General features: G+C 39.6%; 1 protein-coding gene across 4 annotated transcripts in view; it reads left to right on the forward strand.

Annotated features, from left to right (window-relative positions):
* Positions 1 to 7,623: 7,623 nt before the first annotated feature.
* The window catches only part of pbx1a (pre-B-cell leukemia homeobox 1a), a 49,594-nt gene continuing 41,297 nt past the window's right edge, over positions 7,624 to 15,920 (forward strand). Inside the window, exons 1-3 of one of the 4 annotated variants that reach the window (XM_041993333.1) lie at positions 7,624 to 7,792; positions 7,915 to 8,380; positions 9,112 to 9,185. In XM_041993333.1, coding sequence (XP_041849267.1) covers positions 8,196 to 8,380; positions 9,112 to 9,185 — 259 coding nt within the window. In that variant the 5' untranslated portion in view covers positions 7,624 to 7,792; positions 7,915 to 8,195. The remainder of the gene's footprint in view (positions 7,793 to 7,914; positions 8,381 to 9,111; positions 9,186 to 15,920) is intronic. The other 3 variants (XR_006011345.1, XM_041993334.1, XM_041993335.1) reach the window with 3 other exon arrangements.

Below are 15,920 nucleotides of genomic sequence, written 5' to 3' on the forward strand. Positions count from 1 at the left end.
CTGGTTTGTGTTCTATGTGAATTGTTGTCTTCACTGTTTTGCTAATCATGTAGCAGTTGTAATTCCCTCTTTTTTATTTCTTTCTTTCTTGCAGTGTGGTTCTTTACATGGGCATTGTATGAACTGGAACATGCTTGTTACAGAAAAGTTTCTGCAGCCATCACTGAAGCAGATTTGTATTTATGAATTGAGCTCCACAAGTTATTTTGAGCTTGTTTGGCTTTTGTCTATCCTGCTTAGTTTTCTGTTTTTCTTTTGTTTGTCAATGATCAATACACAAGTCCATACTAGGCTTCTATCAGCTTCTGTGCAATAATAATACTGTTTCTAACCACCATAAAAAGTATCCTAGAATTCTTCCATGATGGTGCTCTTTTATCTGGGATGACCAAAATTTCACAGTGCTAGGCTTTTGAGCTAGCTGCTAGAGTTCTGCTGCAAAATGCTTTGAAGTTGCTTTCTCTGTCGTGAACGCTGGTTTGTTAGCAAGGTTAACTATGTTGAGTATCGACAACAGTTAACCTTCCAGTACATATATGTATTGCAAAATCCTGACAAGTATATGCTTGGTGTGTCTGTGCTTGGCTTATTTAATTTGACTCCTGGTCTTTCATATAAACCAGGTATTCAACTGATGACTTGATGAACATAAATGCAGTGTGGTCTGCTGCTGACCACGCACATTCCTCAACTGTTTGCAGTTTGAGCGAAGCAGAAGACCAGCAATCCAGCCCAGTATGACAACACATAATTCAGAGCCAACTGTAAATGTTCATTAAATTCTGAAACTAGAGCATGTGAGTCCTGTTTTACTAAATGTTTATAAGGTTATGTAAAGTTATACATGCGTTTGATGAAACTCTTACTTTTCTCATTGGAGAGTTAAGGGTAGCACACCTCCTCCACTGATTGGAAGGATGCAGCATTTTGCAAGAACTCTTCAACAGAACCGATAAAGATAGGGAACTAGTTATAACTGTCCCCATTTATTGTATGTTTACATTTACCTGTTGTTTCTGGTGTTCATATGTGTCTGATTAAGAAGCAGGAATGAAGTGTCACTAATGAAAACCATTGCAATACATTGCAGTCACGCCCCCATTGAATTTAATCAAGCTGTCACCTGGTCAGTGCCACAACCCACCAAACACACACAAACACATCAACAGACATACTCCCATCAACGAACACAGAGAGCTGTCAAATAAAGCAACACTTGTAATTATGGGCGGGGGCGAAATTCAGATTTATTTATTCTAAAATGAAGCCTGCCGATCGACAGAGGGACAGCTCTCCTCCATCTGTCATCGTTGAAGCCACACGCATTTGACACGGGGATTCATTCGTCTTGTCGTCTTTGACAGTCGGATTTTCCCGGCGCACTCCCACCAAGAGTCGCACGGGATTTTTGGAGGCAGTCTAAAAGAGAAAACACTCTGTGACAAGCAGTAGGCTCTTTATGAATGCAAATGAGTCTGGGAAAATTCACAGAACAGCTAGCAGGCTCTGAGGCTCCGGCATCCGTCACATCTCCCCCCACCAGGCACAACCCACGCTTTGCCAAGAGGTCCAAGGGCTTACAGGGGCCCTACAGCAAGAGCAGAGACACTCATGGAAATCTTTTAGCTGACACACGCAGTGAGCGCCACCGGTGACTTTTATTTTCATGAAAATGATAAGCTTACTGTTTTTACATGCCATGCACAGAATGGCTGCTGGGCTTTCGGTTTATTATAAACCATTCATCTCCACATCCCTCTCTGTGTGTTTGAGGATGCGTCACTTGTATCACTTGACATTTGGCTCCCCTTTTATCCTGTTCCAAGGATAGTAAGTCAAATGCAATGTGACAGGTCAGCCCCTTCATATCAGTCATCCTTCACTCTGACCCAACCTTAGCTGCTCAAATACATCCGCCTCCTCCACACCAAAAAGATCAATAAAAGTTTGTCAACCTTTGTGCATACAATAAATATCATCTAGAACTCAATTAAACCAATAAGAACACAAAATGTACACATTGTCATAAATTTATTAAGGAAATTAATATACAATATGTTATCACTAAATGTTAAAGACACGCTACAGAACCTTTGCAGGGTTTCTCAGTGATGCGCCCCCTACTGACGGATTATTCAGCATCCATCTTGCACCCTACCTGTGCCTGTAAACTCGTCATGTGACGTTCAGGAAGAAGTCTCAGGAGTCTCCTGGGCAGCGACAGGTCCAAAAATGCACATAACAGATGTCACTGTGCCAACAAAGGAGTCCAGAACGCAAAGTTTTCAGGTAAAAAATTAGGTAATGTGTCTTAAATGTTTGTACAGCTTAAGAAGCAGTTATTTTAAATGTGTATAAAAAAGTACAATGACGGAAGGTTGTAAGTTGTTCTCTGATCACCATTACCTTCTGTAAGTGTAACAAGATTGCTGAAAACTTCTAAATAAGTTTAGTTGAAGCTCTTCAGGCTGAAAAAGGTAACAAAAGTGTATGGACTCCACCAATCCAATGGAAATGAAAGGCCTCTCAAACAGTGTTTGAGTGGTTACAGAAAGACTCCGAATATTCTTGCTTTTTGAAATGATGTACAAATTGATTGACCTATCACTGGTATCACGCAATATTTATCTTATTGACTGCAATCGACTTATAAGATAACTTGAAGTGACCAAGGCTGATGTTTATCTGGTGTGTCGTGGTTGCATCATATTGACTTTGCCCTGAAACCAACCAGATTAATTTACATTTAATGTGTCATGAAAGAATTTTGTTGGGCACAACCTATTTTGTTGTTTTATTGGCAATAAAGGAAAAATAAATAAATTAAATCAACAGAAGTTAACTATTAGCTATCTCCCAAATGAATATTTTTAACATCAGTATTGGTATCAGCCTAGAACTTAAAAATGGAGGTCTCCACAAGTGCGCACACTAGAGAACTCAGCGTTCATGACATTTTAATTTCACAGGGTTTATGCAATAAATGGAGTGAAGTTAGATGTTTGGTTGATGTTAAGACAGTAACAGTATTTATTGTAACCAGTTGTAGTGACAAGTTGTAGTAGACATAGTCGATGTTCTACAGATGCAGGATATGTGAGGCATCATTTTATGCACTAACAGGAACATATATAGTGAGGTCTATAGTAGTCCATGAGGTCATAACGAAAAGACAGATTGTTACCTCTAAGCAACGAGAAGTCTCTCACATTTGCTAACATTGATTAGTTCATTAGTCCACCACCTGTAGAACATCAAACAACAGTGGTATGTACTGAAGGTAGGGCTGCTACAAGAAAGCCACTACTCTTCAAAATTTATACTTGTCTGCAGTAAGATCACATATGAAATGAAAAGAAGTATAATATTTGGAGAAAAAAATGTTACTTCCCAGCATGAGAACCTTATCTCATATCTCATGTATAAAATTATGTGGCATGTTTTGTTTAATCTTGGGAAGGGGTGGCTTGCCATCATTGGAACAATGAATTCTGAGTTATACCAGGAAAATGCCAGGACTAATTTAAACTTATGTCATAGGCAATGACTGAAGGGACAAGTTGTTCTTCCAAAAAACAGAAAAAAGGAAACATGGCACAGACATTGTTCCAAGATGACGATGTGAGGATTCTTGTGGCTAAATTTGTAAAAGAGTGGTTCAAGGAGTATTAGACATCATTTCACACATGGACTGGCCACCACAGAGTCCAGAACTGAACCTTTTGACAATCTTTGGGATGTGCTTGAGAAGGCTTTACCCAGTGGTCAGACTCCCATCTTCATCAGTACAAGATCTTGGTGAAAAATTAATCCAACACTGGATGGAAATAAATGTGACATTGCAGGAGCTTATTATATCAATGCCACAGCAAATGCTGCCGTAATCAAAGCTAAAGGCGGCCCAACAAAATATTAGAGTGTGACCTTTTATTTGATGGTGACTTTTTTTTTTTTTTTTTTTTTTTGGCCAGGCAATGTATTTCCAAAAGATTACCTGGAGTGCACTGCTATGCTGCTGGAGAAGTAATTTAATATGATGCTTTATTGTATATATAGAATTCCAGCAGCTGTGCACGCTATGTTTTCAACTCCTGGTTGTTTTGAGGATTTCATTTGCTTAAAAGTTAATCTGAGACACTAAGAAACTGAAACTGGGTGGGCATTTAATTTAACTGAGGTTCAGAGGAGGATGGTCAACTGCAGCAGAGCGAGGGCTTGGAAATGCTGACTCGGCTCATGTCGCTTAATCTATTTGAGGCGTGATTAAAGTTTAATTCGTGCCTATCTCCTAATGCTAGCCGGTGTGTGTGCACCTCAGCAGTGAGTCGGTGAGTAGTTTCAAGCTGATCCCAGGTCTTTTCTCTCTGTCCCAGCCTCACTTTATTCATGCCTGAGGGACGCCAGGAGCTGCAAACAACTGAATTTTTCATCAAGGTTACTTCCTGGGGAGATGTGCCAGGCAGTGGCGGATTTCTCCTTCGGCCTCTTCCTTCCTCATACATAACTTACCCTGCTCTGACCTGCAGCTCTCTCTGGGAGGAGCTATTTGACCCTGCTCCAGAGCTAAGAATATGGACTGTGGAGTGTTTAATTTAGCTAAAAATGTCCTGGTTTGTTTGACATAGAAATAAGGCTTTGTTCACTGAATAAGTCACAATCTATCCTTTAGAGTTTGTCATACATTAACATCCTGTTGGAAAGACAAACTAAATAAGCTTTAGCCTGTGTTTTCAAAGACTCAGTACATTTATATTTAATTTTAGTGTACAACAATGACAGCATCATAGATGGCTCGATATGTCTCTTTATTTATGGTGTTTCCAGTCACAAATATGGTCTAATTCTTATTACATTTAGTTTTCCTCTGTTTATCAAAGCAGTCTCATGGGATGAAGGTAAACACAACACAACTCAACTATTTCAACTAGTTAACAATTCTGTTGGAAATACCCACATGCACATCCACATTTACATTTTTATTCTCAGAAAAACAACTCTGCAACTTCTGGGGAAAAAACATGTACTATTTATAGGAATATTTTCACATCAAAATTCATTTGCAATTATAATCAAATCCTACTTTTTATCAGAATATCATGCTGCAGCAACACATTTGGTTTTAATGGAGGCAAAAGCTGTAATGTATGAAGATTTTTTTCCCCTCTCTTGGTCATTAATGCTGCAAATACAGCTTCATGTGAAATACCAGCAATCAGAGTTATAAACAAGTTCTTATTTATTCTTTTCAGAGTTAACTTTCCCAACAAAATCCAAGCAGTAAGGTCATTTCTGTTTATTGGCTTACAGTGGAATAAATTTGAATTTAAAGTGAAAACAATGAGCTTTTTATATCATATTTCACTCTAGTCAATGCTACTTTGATTTTTAAATCAGGACTAAGAAGTCTTTCGGGGAAGATGTGGAAGATGTTTACAGTGCTTATGAGCCAACACAAAAATGAGATTTGTATTTTTGTTTTTTGTTTTGTTTTTGTTTTTTTTTGGGGGGGGGGGGGGGGGGGGGGGTAAAAATATGAGGGCTTTATCACTTTTTTATGAAGGCGTGCTCACTTTGAAGTATCCACGTTTATAGCTGAAGCACCATCACCTTTATCAGATATACAGGACAAAAATGATTCCCTCTCACATTATGACCCTGCTAAGCAGGAATAAGATAAAGCAGAATGGCTGTTGAACTGCAGACTTCCATTTCGGGGCTCTGCTGTGCAGTCTTGCAACTCCTGAGTGTCAGACATTATCTCTTCCACTACCCTCAACCTCACCCTGCCCCTTGTGACAATTACTAGCCTACCTCCCTATTCAGCACGTAATGAGAAAACTGACTGATCGATTTCTGTCCGACCAGCGTAAAAAGGCACAGACCAGCCTCTGAGGCACAGAACAGCTCTGTGTTCATTTTTTGACTTAGATTTTTAGTGTTAATGACACAGGATTAAATTATTTTTGCAGTTAGCACTGCCACTCACTATTAATTTGTTTGTTGATTACTCAACCAATGAATTTCTCATCATTAAGTGTGAAAAATGCACTTAGAAAAAAAAAAACAAACAAACAAATCCCACAAAGGTAAATGCCATTAGCTTATTGACAAACACCTGAAATAGTTTTAAAATCTGGACATATTTACCTTTAAGTAAGTGGAAGCTGTCAAATGTTGACATCTTTGCTTAAGTCATTTAAAATATTCTGCTTTTTAAGCATTTAGCATCACTCTCCTGCTGCACAGATTGGCATTTAATACAAGAAAAAAGTGTACATTAGTCTCTCGCTCAGGCATACATTACCCACAATGCTGCTGAGTATTTGGGATTAAGGTAGTAAGTATGTTTTGGTGCTAGATGCAGTAAAAAGTTGAAATCAGGTTACCTGTGACCTGCTTAAATGTGTTCAGATTTAATATGGTAAAATAGAGAAAGATTTGTTTGCAAACAAAGGACAGAAAGATAACTGACACCTTAACCTTTGAAGCAGCCGTAACACTATCTGTCAATTCCTCAATACTAAAAAAAAGAGGTTATTGAGCCATGTTTGAAGGGCTGTAGTTTGGGTTAGTCTTTTTAAACTCAGTTTAGCTTTTGCAGCTTGATCATGTTATCCTTCAGTTGAAGTTTCATAGCCATCAAGCTATTTCACCCCATTTCCTTTTAAAGAAAAATCAATCAGTTTTTTTCTATACTCACCAACTTTCATTAACTTTAAAGATTATTTACCACATGCCCAATTAAAAAAAAAAAAAACCTGTCATTCACTTATCTTACATGTAAGGACAAGGTGAATGGTTATGTTTGTTTTTGTTTAAGGTTAATCCCACTATTTTTTCTTTACATGAAGTATAGCACATTGTGCCACTTTTCTGAAGAAACAGCAGCCTGGTTTATTTGCTCCAAAACAGTTGACAAAAATGCAGCAGACTCGCATTTTGTTTTGCAATATTTTTAAAACAAATCTTTTCTTGAAATATGTTTGACAGTTGCATAGAAAAGTAGCTGCCAGCAAAGATTTGAGTATATTATACAGCAGCCAATATATTTTGCAGCACTTAGCTTTGGACAGAGAGGGAAAACTGTGCTAACCTCACACCCAGCTGTGTGTCAGCTAAAACATTTTCTCTGATACTCCCATTACACCCAACACCTGTAAATAGACTTGGATGCATAAACAAAGGAAAGCCTTCCTATTAATAAGCAAATGAAACTTAAGTTTAGTTTGATTTTATTTCACCTCATCAGTGAAAAGTCACAAAAGCTGCTTGCTTGGATAACTATTTGTAAGAACTACTATGGGCCTTTCTCACAACTCAAGGTTTGTGAAATGCTTTCCACAAACTGCAGCATGTTTCAATAAATTCATCTTGATTTATTATTCCTTTGACTGATTACACGGATGTAAATATTCAGAAGGAAAATATATAGTCTGGGTGACAGAGTGTCTTTTCCAAGCACCAACATGCTGTCCTGTTGGGTCAGAGCTCCAGTGCCACTCACAGTTATTTATTAGGCTACATATTCAGTCTCTATCCATCACTGCATTGCCGCCCGGTCCGGTCACATCTCTTAATGTTTATTACAGTGTCCCACCTTGCCCAGGAGGATGATTGACGTTTTCAGAGGACCGAGGTGGGACTTGCGCGCTCTTTCTTCTCCAATCGTGGCTCGAGGGGCGGAGGCTTTTCCATCCATACTCTGATTATGAGTCAGTTACCAGACATAAGCGAAACAATAACTGTTGGTGGCTACTTTGTGCAAATCCTTCACAGGCAAGTTGACTCTTTAGTACGTTTTGGCGCATTAAGCTCTCGAATATAGAAGGTTTCATAAGAGGAGCCTAACGCGCTCCACTTTTAATCAGATTAAGAGGCTTTAATGTTCAATCCTGTTTTTCTTCTTCCCTACAGTAGCGGTGCAGGAGTGGCCAAAGCCAAAAGCAGCGATTCAGATCAGATTTCACCTCAACCAGCTGGGAGAGAGACCGAGAGAGAGTGCAGATAGAGGGTTTGTCAGTCTCCCTCCTCCCAAATCCAGAAAAGCTTACCAAGGAAAAAAAGAGGAGTGTCGGAGCTGAGAGAGACGCGAGGAATCCAGAGGAATTTCTGAGGATATTTTGTCTTCTTTTCTCCCTTCTATTGATATAATAATTTAAAAGTTGGAGGGGAGGCAGCAGGGACCGTGGTCAAGGATGGACGACCAGCCTCGGTTGATGCACTCCCACGGGGTAGGCATGGCCGGACACCCCGGCCTGGCGCAGCATATGCAGGATGGCACGGCAGGGACGGACGGAGAGGGAAGAAAGCAGGACATCGGAGACATATTACAGCAAATAATGACCATCACAGACCAAAGCTTAGACGAAGCACAGGCGAGGTGAGACTAAATATAAACAGTTGTGATATTTAAGAGGAAATATTGAGTATAAAGGAGAGATTATAACATACTGGTTTGTATCAAGGCTGCCTATAAATGAAAGCAATAACGCCCACTGAAGTGCCGTGACTGCGCGAAAGAGCTTACAAAAGACCTTAAAAACTTGTCATTGTTCAGATTTGATTATCTGAAACAACTTTTGTGTGAATATTTTTATCCGATTTTTTAATTAATGAGCAATTATTGCAGATTATGAAAAGCCCTATTTTAGCTGGAGCTGTTGGCACCTCTGTTACACTCACACTCTTTTTCCTTTTTACAAAGGAGCTTACATCGTAATCCTATGCGATAATAATATGATACAGATCCTGTCCTATAGTTTACACTCATAGCATTATTATGATTAATGAAATATTATTTGCTTAAAAAAAAGCAGTGGTGTAACTGGATGGGTTTTGTTGCATATCATTTAGTAAGATAAATAAAAAATATGGTTTTACAAATAAAGTTAGAATATCTAATTCTTTTTTAATATAATAAGAATAACTTTAAACATTATTAATAGTATATTAGAATATGTTCTCTCCTGATTATTATTATTTTTTTCTATTTTCACTTTAGTGTGTTACATTAGAAACATTTTAGTCAGATCCAATCCTCTGAGTAGCTTTTTGTTCTGTTTCCACTTGTGTGAATATTGATTTGGAAAGTGGTGTCCTGTCCCCTTTTAGGAAACATGCACTCAACTGCCACAGAATGAAACCTGCTCTCTTCAACGTCTTGTGTGAGATAAAGGAGAAAACAGGTAAGCATCCACACTTTTGAGAATGCCATATTTTTTAATAGCATCGTCTTTGTTAATCTAGCATTTGACACCTTCCTTTAACAAATTGCAGCATGGAAATGTAGATTTATATGTACAAAGTAGAGGAGATGAAAGTCTAAAACCAAGCTACTGTCGATGGATTTATCACATATTTCCAGCTTTCTGTAATTGGACAGCAGGATTTTCATTTGGGTTTCTCACCCTTCCCTGTCTGTTTGATGGTGTGTGCTAAGTGAGCTGTTTTACATTCAAAGGAGGGTCAGAGGGATTTTCTGTTTATGTTCACAACGAGGGTCAAAGTCATGAAAAGGAATGTGTGAATTATTACTCGCACTTAACAGCAGATTAAAAGAAGAGCGGCTCACATGATGAAAGCCTGCGGATATTCTCTGAGGGATGTGGCAGAGCACTGCTTTTCAAGAGAGGAAATAAAAACAAAATATCCAATATGGCCTTATCTGGGAACACAACTTTGAAGCTGTCTGCGAGGTTATTGAGGGAGCCTTGTCACTTTGTCTGCTGGGTTGTCGCGTCGCAGCCATGTGAGATGGCTGAGAATAAACACAGAGACCGAGCTGAATAGAGGCAATACCATTTTCATTAATATAACATGAAGTGTTCTCCACTGACATTTCACTTGCATGAGTCAGTATTTGGCGCAGGTCTCTCCAAAAACAGGAGAAGGAACATGTAGACACTTGAGATTTCCATCAGATTTACAAAGAGTACAGCCCATGTGGAGGAAGCAAGAGGAGGTTGGGGCCCTGTTTCTAAATTGCAAGGCTTAAAAAAGTGAAAGAGTAATGCCTGGTTCTTTGTAAACTGTCTGGCGTCTCCCTGGGTTCAACCAGAGTTCGTTTCCAAAAAGAAGAACAAAGTGACTTGGACCTTTTCCTGGCTTTTCCCCCCTGCCTCTCCTCTCTTCCCACCGTTCTTGGCAACCAGAATTGCACAGAGCTTCTGACGAGTGAGAGGCTCCCCTCAGACTGCAAATTGTCCTCCCCTCTGTTTAGTACCAAGTTTGGAAATGGACATGTTTCACCACAGCTTGTATTTTCTCTTTTCTCACGTATTGGACTAATTATTTGTGCTCTTTTATTTCTTTTTTGCACTAGCTGAAAAACATTTTCCAAACCTCAAAAAGCAATTTCTAAATATCAGAAAAGCATTTAAAAAGTATGAATAACTTAAACACCCCTCTCCTAAATAAAAAAAGGAAAAGTCTCTCCTGTCTACATTTAAAGAGCTGAGCTGCAGCTCATCTTTGCACATAGGAGGGTTTGTGCAGACGAAACTGAAAATCCTTTCACTGCAGTGACAGAGAAAATGACTCAAACCTTCACCATGGCATTTACAGCCAAATGTGCTGAGTGCAGTGTATGCGAGTGGAGTACAGCCTGTAATTTGTCAGGACTTTTTTATATTCTTTATAAAGAGTCAGCTTCTCCTTGCTTTTTACATTGTTGCAGCCAGAGTGTCTTTGAGAGGAGGTGCGAGCAGTAGGAGATGAGTACAGCAGCTCAGATTTGAAGCTCCTCGACCTTTTAGTAAAGACACGAAGCATTCCTCTACATCAGTTATTGTTTGCCGCATGTAGTTATTCACGTGTGAGCTGTGTGCACCTCTCCTGCATGGTATATCCGTGGTGTGAGTGTTGACAGCAGCAATATGGGTCATTGCCGCAGTGAGGTGTCCATTGGCAGGCAGCTGACAAACAAGGCGGGAGCGCATGCCAATAGTGGACAGAGCAGGCCTTAACTGATGACCCCACACCACCCCACTCCCAGTTTATTTGTGCCGGGGTCATTCCCATGTCATTGCGTTGGGAGTATTTAGCAAGTTTAAACAAGCTCAGGTTCACACTCTGGCATATGGAAAACCAACGGCGAGGTCTCGTGTTACCACTTAGAGACGTTCCTTTTGGCAGCCGAGGTTGTATTTCACAGAGACGCTTGCCCCGTCTCCCTCTCTCTTAAGTTTTTTTCAAACTATCATCATTGTTACTACAGTTCCGGAGAGCACTTAGAAGTTGTTTTCCTGTGCTTGCTTTACATCCTGTGAACAGAACTGGAGAGTGTCTTTGTTTGTGTGGAACCATTACGGCAAAGGAAGCTGGCACGTACAGGTTGACTAAATAAGAGAAGCCAGACACCAAGTCAGTATTTCTGGGTGTCAGATTTCAGGCCTGCTAACCCCCCACCACCACCACCACCCTTTCTCTCCCTGTGTCTCTCTATCTGCGGGCCTGTGACTGTTTCATCAGGCCACTCTGTGTCAGCAGCCTCACATTACTTCCATGCAGACTCGGGTCAGATGGAGAGCTCCTGCATGACTAATGTGATCAGACGGATAATGCATTACACCGCTTGAACTTATCAAAGCAGGAGACCTGCTGAATAAGTCCATCCTGCTAACTACAGCCCCGGTCCTCAAGCGTGAGCTGCTAATTAGACAACATGTTTGAGATATTTACAGTGATGTTCATATGGTAAGTTGAGGGTTCCTGGCAGGAGTTACAAACACAGGGGAAAATCTTCTGCTTTCACAGTTTTTCCTGTTACTTGTTAGTAACCTAACCTTCGTGTTTGATTGAAAATTGAAAAAGAAATTGCAAAAGAGACATGTTTAGCAGAAGTAAGTAGAAGATAACCAGCAAGTTATCTCATTTTAGGATAAAAAAAATGCAAATTTTTGTTTTAAAAAAGAGCCAAATGATTAACTGATTCCAAGATGAACTAAGAAGCATTAAACATGATGAAGTATCTGATGACTAACTGATCAATTAATCTGATGATTGTCTTTGAAAGCTTTAAATGGACCTGCAGGTGTATAGTGATAATGTTGAACTGCTAGCATTTCCTGTAACATCAACATTAAATGATGATGGAGTTACTCGTGGAGTTCCCATGCAGCAGTGGATAAACTGGTCACTATGGCTCCCAGTGCTGCTGTTTTTCAGTATTTAATTGACATGGCTGTCCATGATGAGTTCAGGGGTTAGTGTTGCCTCTCTTTGTTACTCTCTTCTCATCTCCAGTGACAGATGGAGGCATTAGTCTCCAATGTGGTGCTGTCCTGAAACTAATGGCTATGTCCTTGGTTTCCCCGCACTAGCTGGAAGACTGTATATCTGTCCCCGGCATGGAAGTGCCGAAGCAGCAGTTTAAACACCCCCCCCCCCCCCCCACATCCTTGTTTTAGTTTCCACAGGAATAAGACTGAACAGGACTTTTTTTGTGCTCTCATAAATAACTTCAAATAAATAAAATAAATAACTTCAAAATGAATGTGGACTTTCCTGATGAAAGAAGGTTTTGATTTGCGAGTTTATAGGAAACGCTTCCTCCTCTTAACAGAAATGGTTATCTGAGTGAGTCATAATAAACATGCAATGTGTTATTTTCACTGGTATGCGCACACTGTAAGATAATCTTTGTCTTTAAAAAGAGTTGTATAATATAATGGTAGTTGTAATGTCCCTTTTTATTCACAGATACCTCTTTTATATCTATATATACACTACATTAGAAATGCACTTCAGAAGCAGCATCAAGTGTTTCTCATGTTCCCTGTCCTCTGATATAAACTCACTTGCAATTAGGACAGCTAATATATTATGCAAATGTTGACTGGCTTAATTGAGACATGTTAATCATGTTTTAAGGGGCTAATTACAGCCCTGTATATCTGAGGTGGGAGTAGTAATTAGCCGTGATAACAGATCTGGCTGTAGTATGGTCGTATTCTGTGTAACGACATATGACAAGAGTGCATATTTGCGAAAGCATAGGTAAGTTGTGAAGTGTAGTCTTTGTTAGATATTCTACTGTTTAACCCAAATAAAAGCATTTTGCTGGCATTTAATTTTCATTTAGCTACTATACATGCATGTAAGTATATGTTCGTGAATGTTTAATGTTTCAGGTAAGGTTTTTTTTCTGCATGCATTTTGTCTTTTAAATTTTACCTTGAAGGAAACTTCAAGAAAGACAGATGATCAGAAATATATCTGTGCACCTATCACGGGAGATTTTAATTCATTGCATCAATATAGTTTGTTTCCTGCACTTTTGGGTCTGGTTATCTGATGAAGCAGTATTGGCCATTTTAAACACTAAGCTTTTATACATGGCTGTGTTCTTAGTTTTCTGACAGGGATCATATTCACATCCGTTACGCTAAAAATGCCTTCCCACTTATCGAATATAAAATTGCTTTAGAGAGGAAATTTGCTCTATGGCGGAGTGGAGTTTCTTTTTTATCAGATGTTTGTCTCTAGAGCAGCTTTTAGTGTCTACAAAACAGCTCCGGTGACATTATTGCCAAAGCAATTGCCTCTGCCATTGTTTTTCTTATTGGTGCTGTTTGGATTTGATTGGATTTTGCACAGTCTCACAGAATTGCCCCACACAACGACTGGCAAAAGCATATATCCTCATATTGTTGCTGTTGAAACACCTGCAGATCTTATTATTGATATGTTCATAGGGCTTTGACTGTGCACTTCCACCTCTGAATTATACTCTTTGGTTTCTTGGTTTTTCATGGTGTTTAACCCCTGTGCTTGCATGCACACAGCCCTGACCCTTTTCACTGTTTGACTAGAGCAACAATACTTGCTCTTTTACATGTGTGTGTGTGTATATATATATATATATATATATATATATATATATATGTTTTTTTTTTTTTTTAGGCAGCTCATGCATTGAGATTTTTTTTTGCCATTTTGATGGAGGTGGGTTATCTGGCAACCTGCCACTAAGATGTAAGTGGTGTGTTGGCAGCATGCTGGGGTTGTACAATGGACCCCCCTGACTTCGATGAACAGTCACACATAAAATGGCAAGCGTTCTTCCCTGGCTGACTTAGTAAAAATGACACAAATTAATACATGCTGCTTAAACAGGACCAAGATTAATGGTTGCCTTTCGCAGCGGCTTAGATCCTCTGTCAGTCGCTGCTTGCTGCCCAGATGGAATCAACACCAATCAATGAGGCTGCCGACTCTCGCTGGATATCAGCTCAGGATGCTGAGTGGTGCACACAAATCGGCAGTTTTAAATATATACTTCACACAGATACTTAGAGTATGTCATGAAAAGTAAGAAAAAAAACAATCACAGATTGCATCCTTGTATTCTTGCTTCTCTCTTAAGCTTCTTTCTGTATAAACTCAAAGGCATATCTTGTATTACATCCCATACAGTAGGATGTTCAATCAGGTGCCACGAAGTCAGATGGGGAAGAGCAGTGAGGCTGATGGCTCAGTAGTGATTGGATGTTTCAATTACTGATAGTAATGCCATGGTGTAGTGAGTCATGCAGTGCAGATAGCACCATTTATTTTAATCAGGACAGGAGAGAGATGGGTGTGGATGTGTCTTCCTCATTTCAGAGTACTTCCACATTTAGATGCAGAGGGGTGTATGCACTCTCTCTTTCTTACTCACACTCCCCCTCTTTCTTTATGTCACACACAAATGCATGCACAGACACACACATGCACATGCTCAGGTGGATTGAGGGTGGAGAAGAGGTTGCCGTGGGTAACGCACAGAGACAAGGTACTCTCTCGGTGAGCTATTCTAATTTATGTTAATAAACCTTGCCGTTGCTGTGAGAGACAAAGAGGCCACAGATGAGCCTTGGTAACCTCGGCACCTTCAATGGAAGGAAAAGCACTCACAAAGAAAGGCACAGACACACACAGAAAAGGAGAGAGGAGATATTGAACTGTAGAGAACGACATAAATACCATGGCGGAGAGTGATGATAAATTTAGCCACACAAAGAGTTGTTTTGTGGCTGCAAAATCAAACAGTCTCATGCTGGCAATTTTCACTGTGGTGTGTGGTATCTTGTCTACTGTGTCAAAGTGTGTGTTGGAGGGGCAGAAATAGGCAAGCGGGCTGTTTCTCGGGATTGTTTCTGCTAATTCTGTGGGGCCCATAGAGACACGGGGTGCTGCAGTTTTGGATCACGTCCCAGGGCAGATGTGACACCACAGGTAGCATTTAGCACAGTACAGCAAGAGCATGAATGTTAACAGAGGTCAGTGTTTGGTGTGGTTGCTTGGCAGTGTCAAGATCATCTCTGCAAGCCAGATAGGGGAAGTATTGTCTGCTCTTTCAGGCACAAAGAGATCTCTCAGCATGTATGAATCAAAGAACAGCCTCAAAAGTCAATATAACATGGATTAAGATACATCCTATTTGCTTTGTTGTTCAAAAAAACTTCTAACAATTGAGTATCTATTATTAGCTTGCTTTTCTTTTTTAAGGAATCATATTATTTTAACAGGCATTGTTGAGCCAGTTTTAATTATTACTACTTGTTTTATTATTTAAATGATCGTAGAAGACATGTAGATGTGATTTGCACTACTTGTTGAATATGTTATTTATATCATTACCAGACTATTGTTGTGCTTCAGTGTCAAAACTAGCTCATCTTTGAAATTTCAAGCGTTCATTTCAATGTAAACTATTCTGCGAGTAACATCAATGAGGATTAATGACACAAGGATGCCTCCTTGCTGGTTCCCACTGCTGTAGAAATCTGTATCCCAACCCAAAGAGTGAAAGCTGTGGATTTCCTCTGTGCCTTCTGTCTGCCAGCTTGCCTTTGGCGATGTTAGTTCTGGACAGTTAACTCCCACTGAAATTATGTTAATTGCTGTCATTTTCTTTTTTCTACTTGAGCATAATCAGC

The sequence above is a fragment of the Melanotaenia boesemani genome, chromosome 8 (genome assembly GCF_017639745.1).
Source record: "Melanotaenia boesemani isolate fMelBoe1 chromosome 8, fMelBoe1.pri, whole genome shotgun sequence".
In the NCBI taxonomy this organism is placed as follows: Eukaryota; Metazoa; Chordata; class Actinopteri; order Atheriniformes; family Melanotaeniidae; genus Melanotaenia; species Melanotaenia boesemani.